Source organism: Macaca fascicularis, chromosome 10 (genome assembly GCF_037993035.2).
Source record: "Macaca fascicularis isolate 582-1 chromosome 10, T2T-MFA8v1.1".
NCBI lineage: Eukaryota > Metazoa > Chordata > Mammalia > Primates > Cercopithecidae > Macaca > Macaca fascicularis.
Window position 1 is genome coordinate 108258397 of NC_088384.1, and position 24324 is coordinate 108282720.

Consider the following 24324-nt stretch of genomic DNA (forward strand, 5'->3'; position numbering starts at 1 on the left):
TGAGCTGAGATCATGCCACTACACTCCAGTCTGGGTGACAGAGGCAGACTGTCTCAAACAAACAAACAAAAAAACAAAAAACAGCAAAGGGATTCAGGAACCCAGGTGCAGGGATTATTTTGGGGGCAGGGCTAATCCCATGTAACCTGAGTCATCCCAAAGTAGATGGCTACAGACCAGAAAGGGTGTGCTCCAGAGTTTAGGCTGTGAGGTCTTACCTCCTTGATCCTCAGTTTCTTTACCTGGAGAATGGGGACAATTTCCATTCCTGTCTCCTAGGACGTTGTGACCATCAGAAACCAGGCATGTAAAGTTGCTGTTGCTGTTGACTTTATTCACTAATTTATTCAGCAAATGTTTACGAGGTACGGTACTGACTGTGTGCCAAGAACTGTTCTAAGCACTAGAAACAGAGCCCTGACCCAAAGAGACAAAAATCCCTGCCCTCATGGAGCTGATATTCTAGTTAGGAGTGGTGCAGGCAATAAGTATTTCAATACACAGTGTGTAAATCAGGTGGTGTAAATATTATGGAGAAAAATAAAGCAGACTTTGGGAGGCTGAGACGGGCGGATCACAAGGTCAGGAGATCGAGACCATCCTGGCTAACACAGTGAAACCCCGTCTCTACTAAAAAATACAAAAAAACTAGCCGGGCGAGGTGGCGGGCACCTGTAGTCCCAGCTACTCGGGAGGCTGAGGCAGGAGAATGGCGTGAACCCGGGAGGCGGAGCTTGCAGTGAGCTGAGATCCGGCCACTGCACTCCAGCCCGGGCGACAGAGCAAGACTCCGTCTCAAAAAAAAAAAGAAAGAAAAAAGAAAAAGAAAGCAGGGAAGGGAACCAGAAAATGCTGGTGGGCATGCACTTTTTTTGTTTGCTTGTTTTTTGTTTTTTGAGACAGAGTATTGCTTTGCGCAGTGGCATGATGTCCGCTCACTGCAAGTTCCGCCCCCCCGGGTTGACGCCATTCTCCTGCCTCAGCCTCCCAAGTAGCTGGGACTACAGGCACCCGCCATCACGCTTGGCTAATTTTTTGTGTTTTTTAGTGGAGATGGGGTTTCACTGTGTTAGCCAGGATGGTCTTGATCTCCTGACCTTGTGATCCGCCCGCCTCGGCCTCCCAAAGTGCTGGGATTACAGGCGTGAGCCACCGCGTCCAGTGGGCATGCACTTTTAAGCAGGTCCAGGAAGGCCTCAGTGAGAAGGTAACATATGAATATAAAACATGGAAGCATATAATTATTATATTAATACTATTCTGTTGCAGGTGACCGGAATTCAATAGCAACAAAGGGGCATCGGTGCTGAAGACTCTCATCCAGGTAGTCGGCTTGCTGGCACCTCCTGGCTGGATTTATCAAGGGCATCCCTTCCCACACACATGGCCTTTCTAGAATCTGCCGTGAAGAGCAGGACCTGCAGAGACACCCCAGGGAAAGGCTTATGGTAATCACTGAGGGACTGCTGGCGACCAGAGGCCTTCCTCATTCCCTTCGGTTGTTCGCACGTGATTTGATGGCGGAGTAGCCACTCATCCCCGGTGTGTGTGTGTGTCTGTGTGTGTGTGTGTGTGTGTGTGTGTGTATGTGTCTGTCTCTGTGTATGTGTGCACATGCATGGTCAGACTGACCGTGGACCAATTTGGGTGTTTTATTTTATTTTTTTTTTGAGATGGAGTCTTGCTCTGTTGCCCAGGCTGGAGTAAAACGGCACCATCTCAGCTCACTGTAACCTCCCTCTCCCGGGTTCAAGTGATTCTCCTGCTTCAGCCTCCCTAGTGGCTGGGATTACAGGCACGCACCACCACACCTGGCTAATTTTTGTATTTTTAGTAGAGACAGAGTTTCACTATGTTGGCCAGGCTGGTCTCAAATTTCTGACCTCAGGTGATCCACCTGCTCAGCCTCCCCAATTTCTTTTTTTTTTTTTTGAGGTGGAGTCTTGCTGTGTCACCCAGGCTGGAGTGCAATGGCATGATCTCGGCTCACTGCAACCTCTGCTTCCTGGGTTCAAGCGATTCTCCTGCCTCAACCTCCTGAGTAGCTGGGACTACTCAGTCCCAGTCATGGTGCCTGCCACCATGCCCAGTTAGTGTTTGTATCTTTAGTAGAGATGGAGTTTCACCATGTTGGCCAGGTTGGTCTCACACTCCTGACCTCAAGTGATCTGCCTGCCTCGGCCTCCCAAAGTGTTGGGATTACAGGTGTGAGCCACCGCACCTGACCAACTGGGTGTTTGTATGCAATTTGATGCCAGAGTAGCCACTCATCGCCAGGTGAGTGTGTGTGTGTGCGTGTGTGTGTGTGGGGTCACAATGAACTTGGACCAACTTGGGTATGTGCATGTGATTTGATGCTGGAGTCGCCACTCATTGACAGAGGTGTGTGTGTGTGTGTATCTGTGTGTGTGTGTACAGTCAGATTGACCCTGGACCAACCTCTGTCTCCACTCGATAGCTGTAGAGCCTTGACCAAGTCACTTCTCTGCTCTTCAGTTCTTTTGTTGGTAAAATGGGGATATTGCACTGATCTCAGAGCTTAGATCTTGTTGTTCTAGTAAAGATTCAAGGGAAGGATAAGGCGTACTGCGAGCCGGGCACACTGCAAGTTCTTGAGAGTTCTCAGTGGACATTATGGTAACCATGCACAATAGGTTATTATTTATCTTTATTCAGGTTTGGCATAACGAGTGACATGAGCCTTGGGGAATCTCAGAGCACCCTAGAAGAAAGTGAAATGCCCCACATCTGCTGAGGCGGGATGACTCATAACCTTGGGGGGAAGTGCTTCCAGTAGAGGCGTGACTTGCCCACCCCCTAAGAATATTCTCTAGTCCCTCTTTTCACCGAGAATGCAGCAAGGGCCACCTCTTTATGTAGGGGTCTTATGTCTAACTTTTTACAAGAGCTCAGGGCTTCAGCCCCTACCCTGGTATGGCCATTAAAATCAAGTCTCCTGTTTAGTGAGATCAGACCCTGTCCCCGATACAAGAAGCTCACAGCCTCATACACCTGCTGCTGCTTTTAGTTTTGTTTTCTGGCTCCAGGGGATTTCCCTTCTTTCCTGCGTGTTCAGGTGTGCATCTGAGAATTGCTTATTGTATTTAGTTCCGGTTTGTAGCAGGGACATACTGAGTTGTCTGATCATGATGCTGCTTAAAATGTATGACTATTATATGAATTTCATACATAATCCAAATCTATTTCTCTGAAGTTTGTCTCTGTGGCGTCTTAGGGCTCACATGAATCAACCGTAGCTCCTTTTCTACCAAATTGCCTTTCAGACATCTCAAGACAGCTTTGATATCTCCCTATCTGATTTGCTTCCTCCTTCCCTTCTTCAACTTAAAAATTCCATTTAATAAATCCTTTTCTCTTTTTAACTTACAATGTTAATTTTTGCAAAATAAAAGTTAACACGAATTTTAGGATTTTCTTCTCTACATAGAAAAGTGCAGAGAAGAAAAAACTAGGCTAAGTTTTTGTTGTTGTTGTCCAGGCTCATGCCTGTAATCCCAGCAATTTGGGAGGCTGAGGCAGGATGATCACTTGAGACCAGGAGTTTGAGATCAGCCTGAGCAACAAAGGGAGATGCCGTCTCCACAAAAACATACAAAAAAATAGCTGGGTGTGATGGTGTGTGCCTGTAGTCCCAGCTAATTGTGGGGCTGAGGTGGAAGGATGGCTTAAGCTCAGGAGTTCTAGGCTGCAGTGAGCTAGGATGGCACCAGTACACTCCAGCCTGGGTGACAGAGCAAGGCTGTCTCTAGAAAAACAAAAGAAAAAACTTCCCAATGCTGTCAAAACATGGCAATACACATCCTTGCTTTTTTTTGAGATGGAGTCTGGCTCTGTTGCCTAGGCTGAAGTGCAGTGGTGTAGTCTTGGCTCACAGCAACCTCCGCCACCCAGATTCAAGTGATTCTCCTGCCTCAGTCTGCCAAATAGCTGGGACTAAAGGTGCACGCCACCAGGCCCGGCTAATTTTTGTATTTTTAGCAGAGATGGGGGTTTCACCATGTTGGCCAGGGTCGTCTTGAACTCCTGACCTCAAGTAATCTGCCTGCCTCGACCTCCCAAAGTGCTGGGATTACAGATGTGAGCCACCGGTGCCCAGCCTACATCCTTACTTTTTATACAAAGCTCCTATCGCTACTGTGATTAAATACTTACTTAAGAAATTATTTAATGACTATTCTCTCTTCTATTTGGTTGGAGGAGTTAAGTGAGGACAGACCCTTGTTTGATTAAATACTTACTTGAGAAATTATTTAATGACTATTCTCTCTTCTATTTGGTTGGAGGAGTGAAGTGAGGACAGACCCTTGTTTCTTTCCATTACTGTTCCCCGTGCACCCACCACAGAACGAGGTGAAGGGGAGGAGATCAAAGAACATTTGTTGAATTAATGATCAGCTAAAGGACTAACCTCTTTTATATATAGAAAATATATTTTAAGGCTGGGCTCGGTGGCTCACGCCTGTAATCCCAGCACTTTGGGAGGCTGAGGCAGGCAGATCACCTGAGGTCAGGAGTTCGAGACCAGCCTGGTCAACATGGCAAAACCTCGTCTGTGTTTTGTAAAGATATAAAAATTAGCTGGGTGTGGTGGCGGGTACCTGTAATCCCAGCTACTCGGGAGGCTGAGGCAGGAGAATTGCTTGAACCTGGGAGGCGGAGGTTACAGCGAGCCAAGATCACATCATTGCTCTCCAGCCTGGGCAACAGAGCGAGACTCCGTCTCAAAACAAATAAAAAAGAAAATATATTTTAAAAGTATAAAATCTATCTTTAAAGTATAAAACTAGGATCATGGCTTAAATCATTTTATTTTTTTTAATGAAACATTTGCCATGTTAAAACATCATGTTGTCATTCATCGAAAACACAACCTCTAATGGCCACATAATATTTCATCATTTTGGTTGCTGAATAGTTTAATTAACCATTTCCCTTTCTTGGGCATGGAGGAGATATCTAGGAATTGACTTTTATGAGTAAAACCTGTCCAGAAGTTTAAATTTATCCCTCGTTTCTTTGAGTACATTCCTTGAAATTGAAGAGTTGGGTTAAAATGGTACGAATGTTTTATTACTTGGTGATTATATAACATCCTTTCAGAAAACTGAAATAATTTGCATTTTCCCCTTAACCTTGGCTGTCACAGAGAGACTTGACAGGACAAAATGAGATCACTTGAGTTTAATTTGCATTTCCTTTATATGTAATTAGTGAGATTAAACTCCCTTTCAACATTTATTCTTCCAATAACATGCCTTATTTGGTGAACTTCCTGTTTATTCTATTAGCTCGTTTTTTTTCTATTGGAATTTTTATTTTTTTCTTGATTTGTAAATGCTTTTTACAGATTAAGGATACTGTCTTGTTTTGTTTTGTTTTTGAGAAAGAGTCTGGCTCTATCTCCCAGGCTGGAGGGCAGTGGCATGTGCCTCCCGCGTGCCAGGGATTCCAGGCACCCGCCACCATGCCCGGCTAATTTTTGTATTTTAGTAGAGACAGGGATTCACCATGTTGGCCAGGCTGGTCTCAAACTCCTGACCTCAAGGGATCTGAGAGCCTAGGGCTCCCAAAGTGCTGGAATTACAGGCGTGAGCCACCAGATAGGGAATTCTTAGTTTACATTTGGGATACTTGCCTGGAGATCAAGAACCCTAAATGAGAATCCTAAGCATGAACAACACTGCAAAAAACAACACACACAAAAAAATCAAGAGACCTGAATATATGATAATATCCTGCAGGGCGCAGTGGCGCATGCCTGGAATCCCAGCACTTAGGGAGGCGAGGAGGAAGGATCGCTTGAGCCCGGGAGCTCAAGACCAGGTTGGTCAACATGGCGAAACCCCGTCTCTACAAAAAATACAAAAATGACTTGGGTGTGCTGGCACACACCTGTTATCCCAGCTACTTGGGAAGCTGAGGCAGGAGAATCTCTTGAACCCGGGAGGCAGAGGTTGCAGTGAGCCGCGATCGCACCACTACGCTCCAGCCTGGGTGACAGAGGGAGACTCCGTCCCCCTCCCTTCCCACCCCCGCTCCCAAAAGAATTCACTTTCTGAGAGAAAATTCACCCTTTTCACTTACGCTGTTCCCAAAGCGCCTTTACCGTCCACAGTGGGCGTTAGACCGGCCCAAACGCCCCTCCCCAGGGGTGAGCCCTGGTGGAAACCCTGACCACGCCCCTGCTCTGCCATCGCTGATTGGTGCAGTGGAAGACACCTGACAGCAATTGGGCCAATCGACTCTCTTGCTCTGAAATTGAATCCTGCAGCCAGGCGTATTGGCGGCTGCCGTTAAGTACCAACTATGACCCAGGCTGAGGTGGGAGCATAGCTTGAGCCCAAGAGTTCGAGTCCAACCTGGGCGAGAGAGTGAGACCTTCCCCCGCACCGCCTAATCTCTTAAAAAAACCCAAACTGGGACTAAGACGCTCAGGTTTGGTGTGGACTTTCCTTCTGAACAAAGAAGGCATAAACTTTGGGAATGGTCACGGGGGCAGCAGTGCTTCTCCAGCCACAGTCTCTCTAAAACGCGGATTCTGATCAGCAGTTCTGGATGGGGCCGAGATTCTGCCTTCCCAGCATTTCCAACAAGCCCTTTGAGCTGTACGGTCTAGAAAACCCTAAAATATTTCTAGCTTCTGGTTCAATCTCTTTTTGAGATCCAGCTGCGTGCCTGCCTGTAATTCTCCCTTATGCCTATATCCTTCTAAACAAAGTCTCCCCTCTGGCTTGAATTATAGTCAAAGTGGGGGGTCTGTTCTAAGCAAATGAACAGTCCTATGTAACAGAAAATTAACTTGCCCTACACTGGGACTTCACCAAATAGGAAAAAAACCGTAAGTGGAACAGAGCTCCCTCCCACAGTGGGCCGTTCATTCATTCCTCAGATCTGTTGAGCAGCTATTGTGAACTAGACTCTAGTGCCCGTGGGTTTCCATCCCTTCAACCCCTTCTGGTTGAGTGGTTCTCATACTTGATCATGCATCACAGATTCTGATGCAGAGATTTGGGGTAAAGCTTAGATATCTTTATAGCTGTATTTTAAACACATTTTCCAGATGATTTTTTGCACAGCAGCATTTGAGAACTGCCACTCTAGTCCCTTTAACGGGCAGTGGTAGGAACGTGGCCCTGCAGAAGGGGCTTGGGATTGCGTTCCACTGGTAGGACCCTTCTCTTTGTCCCTTGGCAGCCTAGCTGCCTCCACTACAGTGCAACTGGGCAAAGCCATGTGTCCCAATTTTGGCCAGCAGGATCTGGATTTTGGGAGTTTATCAGGGAGCATTTCTTCCCTGATACAGATAAGTTGCTCCTTTCCCTATTTGTGGGTGTGCCTGACAGATCTGATGCCCAAGGCATTAGCCACCACTATCCAGCCATGGGGAGGGTGGGAGGGCAAAGGATAAAAGCCCACCACAGAGAACAGGGGGAAGATGCAAAGAACTCCGCACCTTTGAGCTGCCGAACTGACCTTGCCTGTTCGGCTATGAGAGATAATACGTGTCTTAACTGTTCTGTGCACTTTTAATTTGCTGTTGTTAAGAGCAACAGAGGCCGGGCATGATGGCTCATGCCTGTAATCCCAACACTTTGGGAGGCCAAGGCAGGCAGATAACAAGGTCAGGAGTTTGAGGCCAGCCTGACCAACATGGTGAAACCCCATCTCTACTAAAAAATACAAAAATTAGTGGGCGTGGCAGCGGGCGCCTGTAATCCCAGCTACTCAGGAAGCAGGGGCAGGAGAATCGCTTGAACCTGGGAGGCAGAGGTTGCAGTGAGCCAAGATCGCACCACTGCACTCCAGCCTGGGCGACACAGCGAGCCTCCGTCTCAAAAAAAAAAGCAACCGAAAGCATCTGACTTGACCCAACCACTCCCTGGCTGGTTGAGATTCCCAGGACCCTGCTCAGACCCCCTAATATATTATCCCCAGGAAGGGTCTGGATATCTGCATTTTTCACCAAAGCTCAGATGATTCTTATGCACAAGCAAGTTTGAGAAACGTTGCAATGAGGAATTTACTAAGTGGCAGTACTGATTAAGAGCACAGGTTCTGCAGCCAGACAGCCTAGGTTTGAGACCCAGTTCTGCCACTTTCTGTTTCTGTCATCTGGCCAAGTTATTTAACCCCTCTGTGCCTCGGTTTCATCATTGGTAAAATGGGGATAATAATTATTACTACCTAACTTTTGGTTATGAAAAACTACTTCATACAGAGTACTTAGAAAAGTGCATGGCATAGAATAAGCACTGTATAAGAATTTGCTATTATTGTTTCCAGAGCCTGGCAATCACTACATAGTTTGTCTTACTAAATCACTCATGTGCTCACGAACTTTATGGATCCCCAGCTCCTTCAGAATAAAGGCCAAAGCTGAAGCACAACCCCCACCACGTTCCCCTGTGCCATCTCTAACCACTGTTTTCCAACCTTGCCCCAATCTTCCCCCACCCCCTCCAAACCACCATTAGGAAATGCCCCCTTTCCCACCATCTTTCTCCCAACAGCCAATGGGTCTTTCAATGCCGGTTATACATTTGCTTTCATTCACAATTCTCTTCCCTGACTTTCCCAGTTGGAACCAACAGACTCTGTGAATTCTTCGCACCTTTAAGACGGCACTTGTCACAAACTGCCGGACTTCAATGTCTTACAACGAAATCCTCTTCCCCTCCCCGAGGGGCTTGGAATTCTCCAATGGCAAGCATCTCTATTATCTGAGTTCCATCATTTGCCACACAACAGCCCTAAAGCCACTGATACAGTTTGGCTGTGTCCCACCCAAATCTCATCTTGAATTTAACTCCTACAATTCCCTGTGTCATGGGAGGAACCCAGTGGGAAGTGACTGAAGTTTGGGGGCGGGTCTTCCTGCTCTGTTCTTGTGATAGTGAATGAGTCTTATGAGAGCTGATGGTTTTAAAAAGGGGGGTGTCGGTGCACAAGCTCTTATCTCTTGTCTGCTGCTCTTCAAGACGTGTCTTTCACCTTCCGCCATGACTGTGAGACCTCCCCAGCCATGTGGAACTGTGAGTCCAATAAGCCTCTTTCTTTTGTAAACTGTTCAGTCTCTGGTATGTCTTCATCAGGAGCATGAAAACTGCAGATCTCACCATCCTTTCACCACCTGTTTATTAGTCGCTACATTAATAAAAGCCACCGTCACCAAGTCCTCATTGATGGGGCACATGCCATATGCACCATGTGCTTCAGACACATGAACACATTTAATCCTCACAGCCGCTCTTTTCCGCCCTCATTCAATAGCTGTTTTATTGAGTGCCTATGATGTGCCAGACCTGGTGTTGGGTTGTGGGAAAATAAGACTGATTAGGTCTCTGCATGCAGGGAGATTTACAGTCTAGTAACCTAGAAATTGAGCCACTAATTTGGGGCTCACAGGCCAAACTGAACTTTCAGATTCTTTTTTAAGGCTTTCAAAATCAATTATCAAAATCAAAATGTGTCATTGTCCTCTGGCCAAAGACCAACAGAGACACCCCTGTCGCTGAATAAGTTTATTACTCATTGCAATAAGGGAAACCTTAGAAGGTGTTAGAAAGAACTTATTTTATTTTAGGTTTGGGCTCATGTTAGATGCTTTTGGAGGAGGTTCAAGAAAACCTGCATCAGAGGCACCAGTAAGTGGGGCTCATTCTATGATTTGTTATTTTAATAAATATTATCAAGAGGGAAAGAAGGCTAGATAGAGCAAGACTCAAATTTTAATAGGCAAAGAAGTAACTGTCACTCAGATTGACAGAGGAGAGGAGGACGTTTGGTATTTTGTGGCTTGGACAGCGTTCCCATTTTGTCTGGGCTCACACATGATGACAGATGTGGTTTTATTTTCGTCTTGCCCACCAAGATCAGAGTGGCCTGGTCTGATGTTGGTGTTTTGTGAAACTGTGAACAACTGTGTATGTTCAACAGTAGAACAGCATGGCCTACCTGTGGGCCAGCCCAGTTCCTAGCAATACCAAGACCCAGCTGATCACGGCTGCTAGCTGTCAGGGGCTGCTGTCCTCTTTCTCTGCTAGTTGGCCACAGGCCCTCTCCCTCTCTATGGTAGTATCTGCTGCTGCAAACACCACCGCTGACTGCCCTTGGAATCACGTCGGAATTCACTTCTCTAATTAAAGACTAATTAGTTAACAATTGTGATACATGCTAGCTGAGAAAACAGAAACCTAATTGTGGGAGTAGGGAAAAGGGGAAATCAGAGCTGGCTTCTAGGTAGAGGTGACTTTTAACCTGGGACTTAAAGAGTAGGAATTAGCCAGAAATGGCCAAAAAAAAAAAAAAAAAAAAAATCATTCTTGGCCAAGTGATCAATTCAATTAATATTGACTGAGGGCTTGCCATGAGCTCTGTGCTAACATTATCCATGTGCTGTTTTGTTTACTTTCACAGCCTCCTGATTTGGTAATGAGAGCTAACAGTGACAGCTCAAAATGGCTTCCATGTAGGACCCACTGAAGCCCACTGAGGCCCACTGAAGCCTGGCTCGAACCCTCGGAGATGAGTTCTAGCATCACTTTCATTTTACTATTGTGGAAATGGAAACACGGTGTAAGTAATCTGCCCAAGGTCACATGGTTAGCAAGTGGTACAGCCAGGATGTGAACCCAAGCAGTCTGTCTCAGGACCCCAGACTCTTCATTACCAAACCCTGTGCCCTCTCTGCTTATTTTTTTATTTTTGTTTTTTATTATTTATTTATTTATTTATTTATTTATTTATTTATTTATATTTGAGATGGATTCTTGCTCTGTTGCCCAGGCTGGAGTGCAATGGCGCAATCTCTGCTCACTGCAACCTCTACCTCCCGGGTTCAAGCGATTCTCCTGCCTCAGCCTCCCAAGTAGCTAGGATTACAGGCACCTACCACCATGCCTGACTAATTTTTGTAGTTTTAGTAGAGATGGGGTTTCACCACATTGGCCAGGCTGGTCTCGAACTCCTGACCTTGTGATCCATCCACCTCAGCCTCCCAAAGTGTTGGGATTATAGGCGTGAGCCACCGCGCCCAGCCCTCTCTGTTTACTTTTAGCCTCACTTTGAAATGAATGTAATGTAATTTGCCATGGTCATGGGGTTCCTAAGGCCTTATGCAGCCAGGATTCAAACTCAGGGACCTGACTCCAAAGCCCCATGATTTGAAGCTGTGGACTTAGAAAATGCAAAATGCGGCCGGGCGCAGTGGCTCACGCCTGTAATCCCAGCACTTTGGGAGGCCGAGGCGGGCGGATCACAAGGTCAGGAGATCGAGACCACGGTGAAACCCCGTCTCTACTAAAAATACAAAAAATTAGCCGGGCGCAGTGGCGGGTGCATGTAGTCTCAGCTACTCGGGAGGCTGAGGCAGGAGAATGGAGTGAACCCGGGAGGCAGAGCTTGCAGTGAGCCAAGATCGCGCCACTGCACTCCAGCCTGGGTGACAGAGCAAGACTCTGTCTCAAAAAAAAAAAAAAAATTAGAAAATGCAAAATGCACATGGGATGTATTTCCACCAGCATCCACATCTAATTTTACGGCTCCCATATGAAAATCCTTAAATCATATGCCAGACAACGGGCAGCTTTCAAAGCTAGCAGGCAGATAATAAATTTTACTTTAAACCCAAGTATTATCAGGCAGAGGAGACATAGGAGAAGAGCGAGAAACAGTTTGGCTTAATCAAGGACAAACGAGTCTGGAAAATGTCCAGATGAGGATATCTGCAGAAATCCACTATTTGGGGGGTTGGACTGTGGTTTTGAGCAGTGAATAACTGTCTAACCTGGCTGAGACCCAGAATCCCCCAGGAGCTTGTTAAAAATACAGATACCTGAGCCTCAGCTCCAGACATTCAGATTCAGGAGGTGGAGCCCAGGCACCGGTATCCTTAACAAGCTCCCAGGGGATCTTGGTCCATAGGCAGGTCTGGGAACTGCCAGTCAACGGAAACTTGAAGCACAATAGGGGGAACTGCACCCAGAAAACCAATCTAATAAGTGTAAAAAAGAAAAGAAAGCAGAATTCTGCTTGTTTAGTTGGCACAGAGGCAGGAACCATCAGGAGGAGCAGCTGAGTCAGGCAGAGACAACGTACGCTGCAGATCTCACCATCCTTTTGCCACCTGTTTATTAGTCTCTAAAATTAATAAAAGCGATCGCTCATGAACCCAATTTCTCTATATCAGGTCCTTTACGTGGATTATCGCAGAATTCTCACAATAACCCAATGATGATTAGATATTATAACCTCTTTTTACAGATGGGGACTGGTAAGTGAAAGGGAGAGTAAATGATTTGCCCACAGCCTACGGCTGTTAGGTGGTGGATTGGGATGCAAGTCCAACAGTCTGTCTCTGAGCTTGTGGCTCCCTTCAGCACTGTGCAGGGGAGGGCTCTGTGTGCCAGGCACAAACAGGACTCCGGGACTGGCCTGAGCATTCAGGGCAGTCAACAAAACTCAGGCATGGCAAGATCCAATGATCGCAGGGCTGTGGAAATGCTAAGAGGAGGGCAAACTTCTTCGAACAAAGAAATAGAAGTGCTGGGTGCAGTGGCTCATGCCTGTAATCCTAGCACTTTGGGAGCCCAAGATGGGAGGATCGTTTTAGCCCAGGAGTTCAAGACCAGCCTGTGCAACGTAGCAAAACCCTATCAATAATTTAAAAATTGGCTGGATGTGGTGGTGCATGCCTGTAGCCCCAGCTTCTTGGGAGGCTGAGGTGGGAGGACTGCTTGAGCACAGGAGATCAAGGCTGCAGTGAGCCATGATTGTACTACTGCACTCCAGCCTGAGCAACAGAGCAAGACTCTGTCTCAAAAAACAAAACAAACAAACAAAAAAACTAGGAGGACAAAGAAGGGAGCCGTTATTTTGTTGTGAGGTCAGCTTCACTGATGTATATGAGATTTGAGCAGTTGTTCACACCCAACAAATAATAAGTGCCTTGGTGTTGGGATCCAGTGGTGAACAGGAGCAGGGCTTACAGGTCAGGGATGCAGATAGACTTTAAAGTCATTCTTTTATTAATCATTTAAATATGGGACATGACCTGATCTGGGAAAAGAGTGAGTGGTGCAGGGAAGGGGTCTTTGAGAAAATGCCCTTAAGCCCAGCTCTGATGTAAGAATTAAGGCAGTTCCAGGCAGAAGGAACAACACAGGCAAGGTCTGAGCCTGGAGGAAATGTGGCTCATTCCAGAAACAGAAAGGAGTTCATCATGGCTGCTGCAGTATAGAGGGGAGGGGAGTGTCCCCAAGAGGAAGGCAGACCCTTTTTTGTGAAGATTGTCATGAAACTTAAGGTCTTGAGGTGGAGTTGGCATCAGCCAGGCCAACATGGGAAAGGTATTTTAGGCAAAGGAAAAAGCATCAGTGAAGGCTCAGAGCCCAGAAAGAAGCAACGGCCCCAAGGAAAAAGTGTGGGCCTGGAAGCTTCCCACACGGCAGGGCATCCATTTTTATATGGCTCCCACCCAATGTGAGAGGTACCGGGATTTTGGTTTTTGAGGACAAGAAAGCAAACACTGTCCTCATGAAGAAGGCCACTAGGATAAGGGGCAAAACACATGTCCCAGGACTGTCCCGAAGTTCTGATGGGACCTTGGCCATGTCCCTTCCCCAAAGGCAGCTTTGCTTGATCCTGGTGCAAAATAATTAGGTCCTACAAGGCCCACCTTTAAGGGTTTTCTGGTATTCACCTTTTCTTGGTGACTTCCTTTAAGATGGGAATGAAGGAGACAGTGGGAAGATCTCAGTGTTCTTTTGTTAAGGTTTGTAAGGGGATCAGTTTTATTGTATTTCAAAATGTCTAATGTTTAAAAAACTCAGCAGAAACATTATTTTGGATGCATTAAAAAAAAAAAAACAACCACAAAACTTTGCTTATTGCCAAAAAAATTCAAACCTCACCCCAGTAGATACCTCATAAGGGGAAAGTTGGTTTCCTGACTTTTTTTTTTTTTTGAAATGGACTCTCACTCACTCTGTTGCCCAGTGGGGAGTGCAGTGGCACTATCACTGCAGCCTCCGCCTCCTGGGTTTAAGAGATTCTCGTGCCTCGGTCTCCAAAGTACAGGGACTATAGGCGTGTGCCACCATGCCTGGCCAATTTTTGTATTTTTACTAGAGATGAGGTTTCACCATGTTGGCCAGGCTGGTCTTGAAATCCTGACCTCAAGTGATCCGCCTTGGTCTCCCAAAGTGCTGGGACCACAGGCGTGAGCCACTGCGCCTGGCCCTGACTTCTGGTGCTCCTAACTCTTCAGTTCCAGACTATTGGGTAAACATTCTCTGAGAACAAGCTAGAAGAAACTTATGGACTCAGTCAGGCTCAGAGATGTATTGTTTGGCAACAAAGTTTTATATTTGGAAAATTTCACATTTTCAGCTTCTCTGAAAAACTGAAATATCTAACTGGCTGGATCCAAAGAACAGCTGCACTTTTGGATGAGGCATGTGTGATTTCTCCACTTCACCACAGTCCCCACCACTCTCTGACACCTCCCCCAAAGACAACTTCTCTCATTTACATCACCTGCCCCATCCCTGTTCTAGAAACTTTCCTGAAATATAAGACCATATAATATGTAGGCTTCCTTTTTTTTATATATATATGCCTTGAGAATCTTTCTGTGACTACACACAGATCTAAATCTCCTCCTTTCCAATGCTAAGTCATATTCCGTGGTTGGAATCTTTGATATTTATTTATTTATTTAAATCCCTCTTTTTATTTTTATTTTATTTAAGAAACAGGGTTTCACTTGTCACCCAGGCTGGAGTGCAGTGGTACAATCATAACTCACTGCAGCCTCAAACTCCTGGGCTCAAGCGATCCTCCTGCCTTAACCTCCTGAGCAGCTAGGACTACAAGTACCTGCTATCGTGCCTGACTAATTTTTAAAATTTAATGTAGAGGTGGGGTCTTGCTATGTGGACCAGACTGGTCTTGAACGCCTGGCCTCATGCGATCCTCCAGCCTTGCCCTCATAAAGGGCTGGGATTACAGGTATGAGCCACCGCACCTGGCCATCTCTAACTCTCTCTTGACGTATACATACAAAGGTTCCACTTTCTCTATAGTACATGCTGTAAATGAATATCCTTGTACATTTGTTTATGAAGTTTTTTGTTTTTGTTTTTTTGAGACAGACTCTTACTCTGTTGCCCAGGTTGGAGTGCAGTGGCATGATCTCAGCTCACTGCAACCTCCACCTCCCAGGTTCAAGCAATTCTCCTGCCTTAGCCTCCCGAGTAGCTGGGATTACGGGCATGTGGCACCATGCTGGGCTAGTTTTCATATTTTTTGTAGAGAAGGTGTTTTGCCATATTGGCCAGACTGGTCACAAACTCCTGACCTCAGGTGATCCACCTGCCTTGGCATCCCAAAGTGCTGGGATTACAGGCGTGAGCCACCGTGCCTAGCCTGTTCATGAAGTTTTATAGGATGAATACCTAGCTGCAGGCTTATTGGATAAATGTCTTTATGTACATTTTAAAACTAAGAAATTTTAAATTTAAGATTTGAAAGCTATCACAACATCGTCCAGGTTATAAGAATTTACATCCCCAGAAAATGAAATCAGTGTCCTTCCCCAAGCCTTGTTTAGATTTGCATTTTTGTAATTACTAAGGTGACCAAACCTCCCTTTATGGCCAGTTGTCCCCTGTATATCATCCAGTGACCTTTTCACTTTGCACTTTTTTTTTTTTTTTTTTTTGAGACGAAGTCTCGCTCTTGTCCCCCAGGCTGGAGTGCAAAGGCACGATCTCGGCTCACTGCAACCTCCGCCTCCCGGGTTCAAGCGATTCTCCTGCCTCAGCCTCCCAAGTAGCTGGGATTACAGGCGACTGCTACCACGCCCAGCTAATTTTTGTATTTTTAGTAGAGACGGGGTTTCAGCATGCTGGCCAGGCTGGTCTAGAACTACTGACCTCAGGTGATCCGCCCGCCTCAGCCTCCCAAAGTGTTGGGATTACAGGCGTGAGCCACTGCACCTGGCCTCCACTTTGCACTTTTTATATTTTACTGGTTTTAGCAGTTCTTTGTATAAGAGGGATATTGGGCCTTAATTATATATGCCACAAAATTTTCCCCAAGTTGATTGTCTTTAGATTTTGCATTTTACTTTAGAAAACTTGTAACTTCATTTGCAATCACATATGTGATTCTTTTTCTTTGAGGGGGTGGTCCATAACCCGCTTTCTTTGGTAGGCATATTAGTACGTTTTTTAGAATCAAATGCCTTTAGCTAAGGAATGCATTCTCTGTTTCCCCACAAGATCCAGGACTATCCCATAAATGGGCTACTTCATAATTTTAAAGTTATCTTCCTGCCCCTTAAGACAAATTACACAGGTATAACTGTGTGTATATGTGTTTGTGGGTATATCTCCTCTAGGACTTTTATGGTTTTCTTATGCACATTTACATTTTGGACCCATCTGTAATTTATTTTTGGTGGAGTGAGTGTACACAACAGAGAACGGGGATGTTTTCCTCATCAGCAGCACGAGGGGGAGGAGATACCAATGCCTGTTTAGAGATTTTTTTTAAAACAACAACAGGCTTTTTGGCCCTTTACACAAGTAAATGCAAACCCAAGGATTGTAGCCATACTTCTACCACCCAAAACAACCACTTTTTTTTATTGCAATGTATTTTCTGCTAGTCTTTTTTTCCCCTTAGTATACAGATTTTTGTTTCAGAAATCTTTTTTTTTTTGGTCTGTTTTTTATAACATGTGACAACATTTAAAACTGCTAACATTTAACGTTTTAACCTAGTAGCTCCCAAACCTGGCTGGGCAGCTGGCTTCCCGGTGGAGCTTGTTAAAAATAATGAATCAGCAACCCTAGGGGGTGGGCTCTGGGAATCTATATTTTTAACAAGTTCCATGGAGGTGTTTGAGACATAGCCAGGCCAACTCTGGCCGACTCCCCCATGCTGCAGCGGTACCTGTGATTGTCTGGGTCTCCGATGTGATGGTTCTGGTGGTGGTCTGAGTCTGGGTGGCAGGCACTGTTTCCTCCGATACAAACTGGACTGTGCTGGGGGCTGCCGCGGACGTGCCCGTCAGCTGGCAGCCACTTTGCTTGTGAGCTACAAAGGCATCCAGGTTGTTAAACTGCTGCTTGCAGATGCCGCAGATATGGATGTCGGGAGTCAGCTCCACCAGCACCGTTGTGCCACCTGGAACTCCATGGGACAAAGGGAAAGTAACAGATTAATTCCAAACAGCTTGGAATTCTAATGCAAACCAGATTCACAGTAGGAAGAAAAGGCATGGTGGCAGACATGGCTGAGTGGTGGTCCAGTATCCACTCCACCTTCCACTTCTTGCAAAATTGTGGCCCAGTATCCACTCCACCTTCCACTTCTCCTAATTGTGTCCTAGCAGCAAGGTATCATATTTCCACACAGAGATTTCTTGCCTTAGTTAAACCTGGGGAAAATTGGACATAATGTAAATACCTTAGAAATCTTCAGAAAATTGGCTGGGCGCGGTGGCTCACACCTGCAATCCTGGCACTTTGGGAGGCTGAGGCAGGTGGATCACCTGAGGTCAGGAGTTCAAGACCAGCCTGGCCAACATGGTGAAATCCCGTCTCTACTAAAAATACAAAAATTAGCTGGGCATGGTGGTGCGTGCCTATAATCCCAGCTACTCAGGAGGCTGTGGCAGGAGAATCACTTGAACCCAGCAGGCGGAGGTTGCAGCAAGCTGAGATCCCACCATTGCACCCCCGCCTGGGGGACAAGAATGAAACTCTGTTTCAAAAAAAAACAATTTTCAGAAAATTGTGATGCATAATTTTATCCAACCATATAGGCACAAAGGTATTCTTGTATTATTTAACTTGGGGAAAATTAGAAATAATGTATAGCAACCAACCACGTGATGGTTCATGCTGCATTGTTACTCATGGGACACTAGTCGTGTTGTTTGCAAGAAAGTTATTTGATATGCAGGGATGTCCTGCACTTTGCAGAACCAGCAGCCACCTCCTATCCTAACTAAAAGATAATTATGAAAACTGATCCTCCCGCACATTTCAAACATACTCACCCAACACACATACTATGAGAACCACTAGTCTAAATAATCTTGGTCCCCTACATACTTGTGAACTTCTCCAGCACAGAGCTGGAGGAGTTTCTGGGAAGAGTTTGGCGTTCGTGATAAAAAGGGAGGAGATGTGGCTAGCACTGTGCCCCTTTTCTTCTGGCTTTGGATGCAAATGTGATACTGGGGCTTCTGTAGCCATCTTGTAACTATGAGGAAAATGCCGAGACCCCTATGGGCTCTGCCCTTTATTTCACTGATTCCTCTGATTCAACACTGCAATCAATCAGTTCCAGATTTCATTAGACCAGTATAATTTGGGTTTCTGTTACTTGTAGCCAAAATTCATTCCTAACTGGCAGGGACATTATTTGTTTTGTTTTGTTTTGTTTTGAGACGGAGTCTCTCTCTGTTGCCCAGGCTGGAGTGCAGTGGCGCGATCTCGGCTCACTGCAAGCTCTGCCTCCTGGGTTCACGCCATTCTCCTGCCTTAGCCTCCTGAGTAGCTGGGGCTACAGGTGCCCGCCACCATGCCCAGCTAATTTTTTGTATTTTTAGTAGAGATGGGGTTCACCGTGTTAGCCAGGATGGTCTCAATCTCCTGACCTCGTGATCTGCCTGCCTCGGCCTCCCAAAGTGCTGGGATTACAGGCATGAGCCACCGTGCCCGGCCGACATTATTTCTTGATACTAATCATATCAATAGTTAATACTATATTAATACCTGCAAAGCATAGTAACTGGCACTGTACTAGAAGGTACTATATAAATATTTGTTCAATAAAGACATAGCGGGTGGATCATGAGGTCAGGAGATCAAGACCATCCTGGCTAACATGGTGAAACCCCATCTCTACTAAAAATAAAAAAAAAAAAAAAAAAAATTAGCCGGGTGTGGTGGCACACACCTGTAATCCCAGCTACTAGGGAGGCTGAGGCAGGAGAATTGCTTGAACCTGGGAGGCGGAGGTTGCAGTGAGCTGAGATTGTGCCACTGCACTCTAAGCCTGGGCGACAGAGCAAGACTCCATCTCACATAAAATAAATAAATAAATAAATAACTCATGTTTGTAAGAAAATTTAGAAGAAGCTTAAAAAGAAGGGGAAAATCACTCAATATTTCCATCTCTGCCTGCCATGAATATCATAAAATTTTTTTTTTCCATTCATTTTCTTTACCCTTAAAAGTTGCATAAGATGGCTCACGCCTGTAATCCCAGCACTTTGGGAAGCCGAGGTGGGTGGATCACAAGGTCAAGAGATCAAGACCATCCTGGCCAACATGGTGAAACCCTGTCTCTACTAAAAATACAAAAATTAGCTGGGTGTGGTGGCATGTGCCAGTAATCCCAGCTACTCAGGAGGCTGAGGCAGGAGAATCGCTTGAACCCAGGAGGTGGAGGTTGCAGTGAGCCAAGATCATGCCACTGCACTCCAGCCTGGTGACACAGCGAGACTCCGTCTCAAAAAAAAAAAAAAAGTTGCATAAGATCATAGTATTATAAATATTCAGATAATAGTGTGAAACTAATCCTTTTCCTAATTTTTAAAATCTTTTTTTGAGATGGAGTTTTGCTCTTGTTGCCCAGGCTGGAGTGCAAGGGCGCGATCTTGGCTCACTGCAACCTCTGCCTCCTGAGTTCAAGCGGTTCTCCTACCTAGGACTCCAGAGTATCTGGGATTACAGGCATGTGCCACCACACCCGGCTAATTTTGTATTTTTAGTAGAGACGGGGTTTCTTCATGTTGGTCAGGCTGGTCTCGAACTCCCAACCTCATGTGATCCACCTGCCTTGGCCTCCCAAAGTGCCACTCCACCTGGCCCCTTTTTCCTAAATATTGCATAAACATTGTGCTATATCATTAAAATCTCTTCATATATATCATTATTTAATGGCAATACATTATTCCATGGTGTCCATGCATCATAATCTTCTCAGCAACAATAAGGTATTTTCATAATTTCCAATTTTTCCCAAGTTAAATGATACAAGACTACCTTTGTGCATATATGGTTAAAATTATGCATCAAAATTTTCTGAAAATTTCTAAGATATTTACATTATGTCCAATTTTCCCCAGGTCTAACTAAGACAAGAAATCTCTGTTCAGAAATACAATTTGGTTCACTTGCTAAGGAGAATGGGCTGAGCACTGTGATAAGCCATCTTGCAGAGATACACTTAAGCACTTTGCAATCAATGGATGGAAGGAACCAAACCTTTTCTTCTTGGCAGCTACTGAGATATCCATGGAACTAACAAGGAAACAAGGAAGTGAGACATGAAGTAGCTTGCATTGCTGACGATTCCTTAATGATGGAACAGGACTGACATCCAGAACGGAATAATTTTAATAACAAATAATGTCACTGGTATGTGCAAAGTGCAAAAGTAATGACATAGACCTTCGTTAGAATCTTGACATTGTCACTTAACAATAGTGACTATAAGCTTGGGTTTTCTCATCTGAAAAATGGGAGAAGAGAGGTTTCTAATTCATGGTTTTCGTTTGCTTGTTTGTTTTTAATTTCTCCAAGAAAAAACACGGGCTTGTTATGAGAATTAAATGGGATGGTGCTCATACCAGCACAGTCCCCCCTTCCCGCCAGTCCCCCAGCATGTTACCTGCTGGGGTTATTACTGAGGTACACTATTTAAACATGGACATATCTGAGCCCCACCTAGGAGATACTGAGTCATAACAGGGTGGGGTGAAGAGGATGGTGTTTAGGAAAATCTGTGCTTTTCACAGTCATGCAAGGAATACCCCGCGAAGTTTGGGACCCAGTGTCTTCCAAACCGTTAACAGTAGCAGCTAACAAGCTGGGAGCTTAATATGTGCCAGGTTTTCTGCAAACCCCTGGTAGACAGGTTCTCAAACTTCATGTGCTTCAGAGTTGCCCAGGCAGCTACGAAGGACAGCGGATCCCCAGCCCCACCCCCGAGATTGAATGGGTGGGGCCCAGAAAGCTGTTTTAAAATACACGCTCTCGCTCCCAGGTGGCTGGTTGCACTCAGTCTCTGGACCACACTTTGGGAAACAATGCACCAGGAGAAACCAGGGACTTGAAAAACGCTGATGTCCTCATCGGTTAAATAAAAACTGAACCCTAAACCCAAAGAAAGCGATCACGGCCCCGTTTCCCATTCAGATCCACCCTTAATGTGGAAAAGGCTTTGCAATGAGCCGGCAGGACCTCGTGAGACCTGGAGACTCCCCCAATCTCCAGGCTCTAATTTTGAGCCACTGAGGCAGAAGTTTTCCCATCAGTGTTGCCCCATTTACCCCAGATTCCTTCCTCTCTCCTGCCCGCCCCAAACTCCGCCTGGTGGGGCGGGAATGCCCTTAGGGGGTGGCGATTGTCTGAACGGCGTGCCCTCCCCCACCGTTCCCTTCCAAGGGGTCTCGCAAGGCTGGAGGGCGCCCCGCTTCTTGCGCCAGGTCGGGTGCACCCCCACCCCAAGCCCATTCCGGCGCCCCCTGCACCGCGCGCCCGCCGCGGTCCCCGAGACGCGGCTCCCAGCCGTCACCCCGATTTCGGGGCCCCGGGCCTGCTGGCTGCGTCGCAAACGTGCTTGGGCCCGGGCCCCGGAGCGCGCACTGGGCCCCGGAGCGCGCACTGCGCCCGGAAAAGCACTTACTTTGCACGGAGCCCGCGAAGCTCTCGCCCTCGCTGCTCGCGTTCATGGCCGCAGACTAAGAGATCCCCGGCCGGCCGGGATGCCAAAGTGGGGGACGCTGATCTACATGGTGCAAGGACTTTTCCTTTTATTTTTCCACACCCCCCACCCTGCCTTCTCCCAACTCTGCGAGGCGGGGAGGACGGATGTAAAGCAAGCTGCACTTCCGCTGCCTAGAGGGCGCTGGCCGGGCCCGGAGCCCCAACCTGGCTTTGCAGCAGCGGCTTCCCGGGGAAGCGGCGGGCGAATCCCGAGGCCCAGGCCCGCGGAGACCCCCAACGTCCCGGGGGAGCTGGATGGCCACGCGCGTCCCGGCGTGCTGGGAGACCGTGGGTGGCGAGGGATGCGCCCCTGCCCGCACTCTGCTTTCTCCGCGGACGCGATTGGCCTCCCCGGCTCGGGGCGCCTTTTGCACCTGCAGCCCCAGGCTTCGGGCCCCAGCGCGGCAGTGCAGCAGCGCTGCTCCGGGGACGTCTGGGTGGTTTGCGGGGAGACCCGCGTGCGGCTGCCGTTGCGGGGTGGGTGCGCGGGGCGCGGCGGGCTCCGGAGAAACTCAGGTTGGGCGTCAGTGCTAGGCAAATCAGCAAAGCTCTGGGCGGGTCCCCTGCCCCGCTAGGGAGACTGAGAGGACCGCGATGAGCTGGGGTCGTAGCGCGAAGGGACCTCTGCTCCCGGAGCTGCCAACTTTATCGTGCATCACAGTCGCCTGAAAAGCTTGTTAGAACACACGCTGCTGGGCCCACCCGAGCGTTTCTGCTTCTGTAGGTCTGGGGCGAGGCCTGAGAACGAGCATTTCTAAGTTCCCAGGTGATGTCCCTAGTGTTGGTCGGCGGCCACACTCTGAGGACACTGCCCTCTCTGCTCTGTCCCTCATGTCTTACTACTACTCTCTCCCCTGGGCTCCTGAGTCAGCCCTATTGTCTCTGCCTATCCTCCCAAGCCTCAGACCTCTCCAGCCTCGAGGCATTTGCACATAGAGTCTGCCCTGCCTCTGAAGGTCAGCATTCAAATTCACACTCAGGGAGACCAGGCTTGGCCTAATCTTATCATTCAAATATTGCAGCTCCCTCCTCCCCACCCAACCACTCCCTGTCTCCTTCCTGTTTTTCTCTTCTCTTCTCTTCTCTTCTCTTCTTTCTTCTTTTTTTTAGAGAGTGGGTCTTGCTCTATCTCTCAGGCTGGAGTGCTGTGGTCGGATCCTAGCTCATTGCAGCCTCCAACTCCTGGGCTCAAGCAATCCTCCCAACAGGCGTGGGCCACCACCTTGGCTCACTTTAATTTTTATTTTTGTAGAGATGTTGCCCAGACTGGTTTTGAACTCCTGGCCTCAAGCCATCCTCCTGCATCAGCCTCCCACAGTGCTGGGACTACAGGTGTGAGCCACCATGCCTGGCCTGCTTTGTCCTTAAAAGGTACTACATGGAACATAATATGTATCTCTGTGAATATGTATATCTATCTTCACATACAGATAGAATTTAATTGTATATTATCTGTGTTCTCCTCCCCCTTATTTTCAGTAAGTCCCTGTAAAAATGGGGATTAAAAAAATCTCTTTGCTTCACTGATGTAGTCCAGTGACTTGGCTGGTGCCTGACACATAGTAGGCTCTCGGTAAATATGGCTTGTATAATGAATGGGATTTCCCCTGCTGCTTCCTCTAAGGCTTAGTTTCTGCCTGCAGCGGCTGTTTGTTCTCAAGTGTTTGTGATGTGCCAGGCACTGGACTAGCCACTGGAGGTAGGCCAGGGACGCAGTCAACATGAAATAATCAAATCAGTACTGTAATTATAGATAGATAGATAGATAGATAGATAGATAGATAGATAGATAGATAGATGCAGATATATAGTACTTCCTGTTTTTTAAACCTTAAGTTCTGCAGAATGTGCAGGTTTGTTACATAGGTATACATGTGCCATGGTGGTTTGCTGCAACTATCAACCCCTCACCCAGGTTTTAAGCCCCATATGCATTAGGTATTTGTCCTAATGCTCTCCCTCCCCTTGCCCCCCACTCCCCGACAGGCCCCGGTGTGTGATGTTCCCCTCCCTGTGTCCATGTGTTCTCAATATTTTACTAGTGAAAAGGGCTCCAAAGACCATAAAATGGGGCTGTAATAGTGGCTGTAGAAGTGGTCATGGTAGTCCTTTCTGAGCAGGTAATATCTGAACGAGGAGCTGGGGAGGGTGCAGCCATGTGAGGATGAGGTGGGAGCAATTCCAGCCTGAGGAACTGGTGGGAGCAAAAGCCCTGGAGCAGGAATGAGCTAGATGTAACTGGCTGTGGTCTGCCAGTCCCACTGCAGATCACATCACTCTCACCCTGCATCGCCCAAGCCAGCTCCCCCAGGCTCCTTGCTGTTGTTTAAACAAGCCCAACCCTTCCTGACCCAGGGACTCTGCATCTGCCCTCCCTCTGCCTGGATTGCTCTTCCTGGTCTTTGCAGGACTGACTATTTTAGGTCATCCAGCATCAAATGAAATGTCACCTTCCCGGAGAGACCTTCCTGTGTCTTACCTAAAGTATTCACTCCCCCTGTGACTCTACCAC

The 24324-nt window shown here is 46.9% G+C and overlaps 1 protein-coding gene across 9 annotated transcripts in view; it reads right to left on the reverse strand.

Annotated features, from left to right (window-relative positions):
• The window catches only part of ZFP64 (ZFP64 zinc finger protein), a 114308-nt gene extending 92387 nt beyond the window's left edge, over window positions 1-21921 (reverse strand). For 4 of the 9 annotated variants that reach the window (XM_074005568.1, XM_045363141.3, XM_045363142.3 and 1 more), the window contains exons 1-2: window positions 21733-21921; window positions 16981-17220 (exon numbers count right to left, since the gene is read on the reverse strand). In XM_074005568.1, the coding sequence (XP_073861669.1) occupies window positions 16981-17220; window positions 21733-21778 (286 nt within the window). In that variant the 5' untranslated portion in view covers window positions 21779-21921. Of the gene's footprint in view, window positions 1-4619; window positions 4742-16980; window positions 17221-21732 lie in introns of all 9 variants that reach the window. The other 5 variants (XM_074005566.1, XM_074005567.1, XM_005569367.5 and 2 more) reach the window with 3 other exon arrangements.
• Window positions 21922-24324: the final 2403 nt, after the last annotated feature.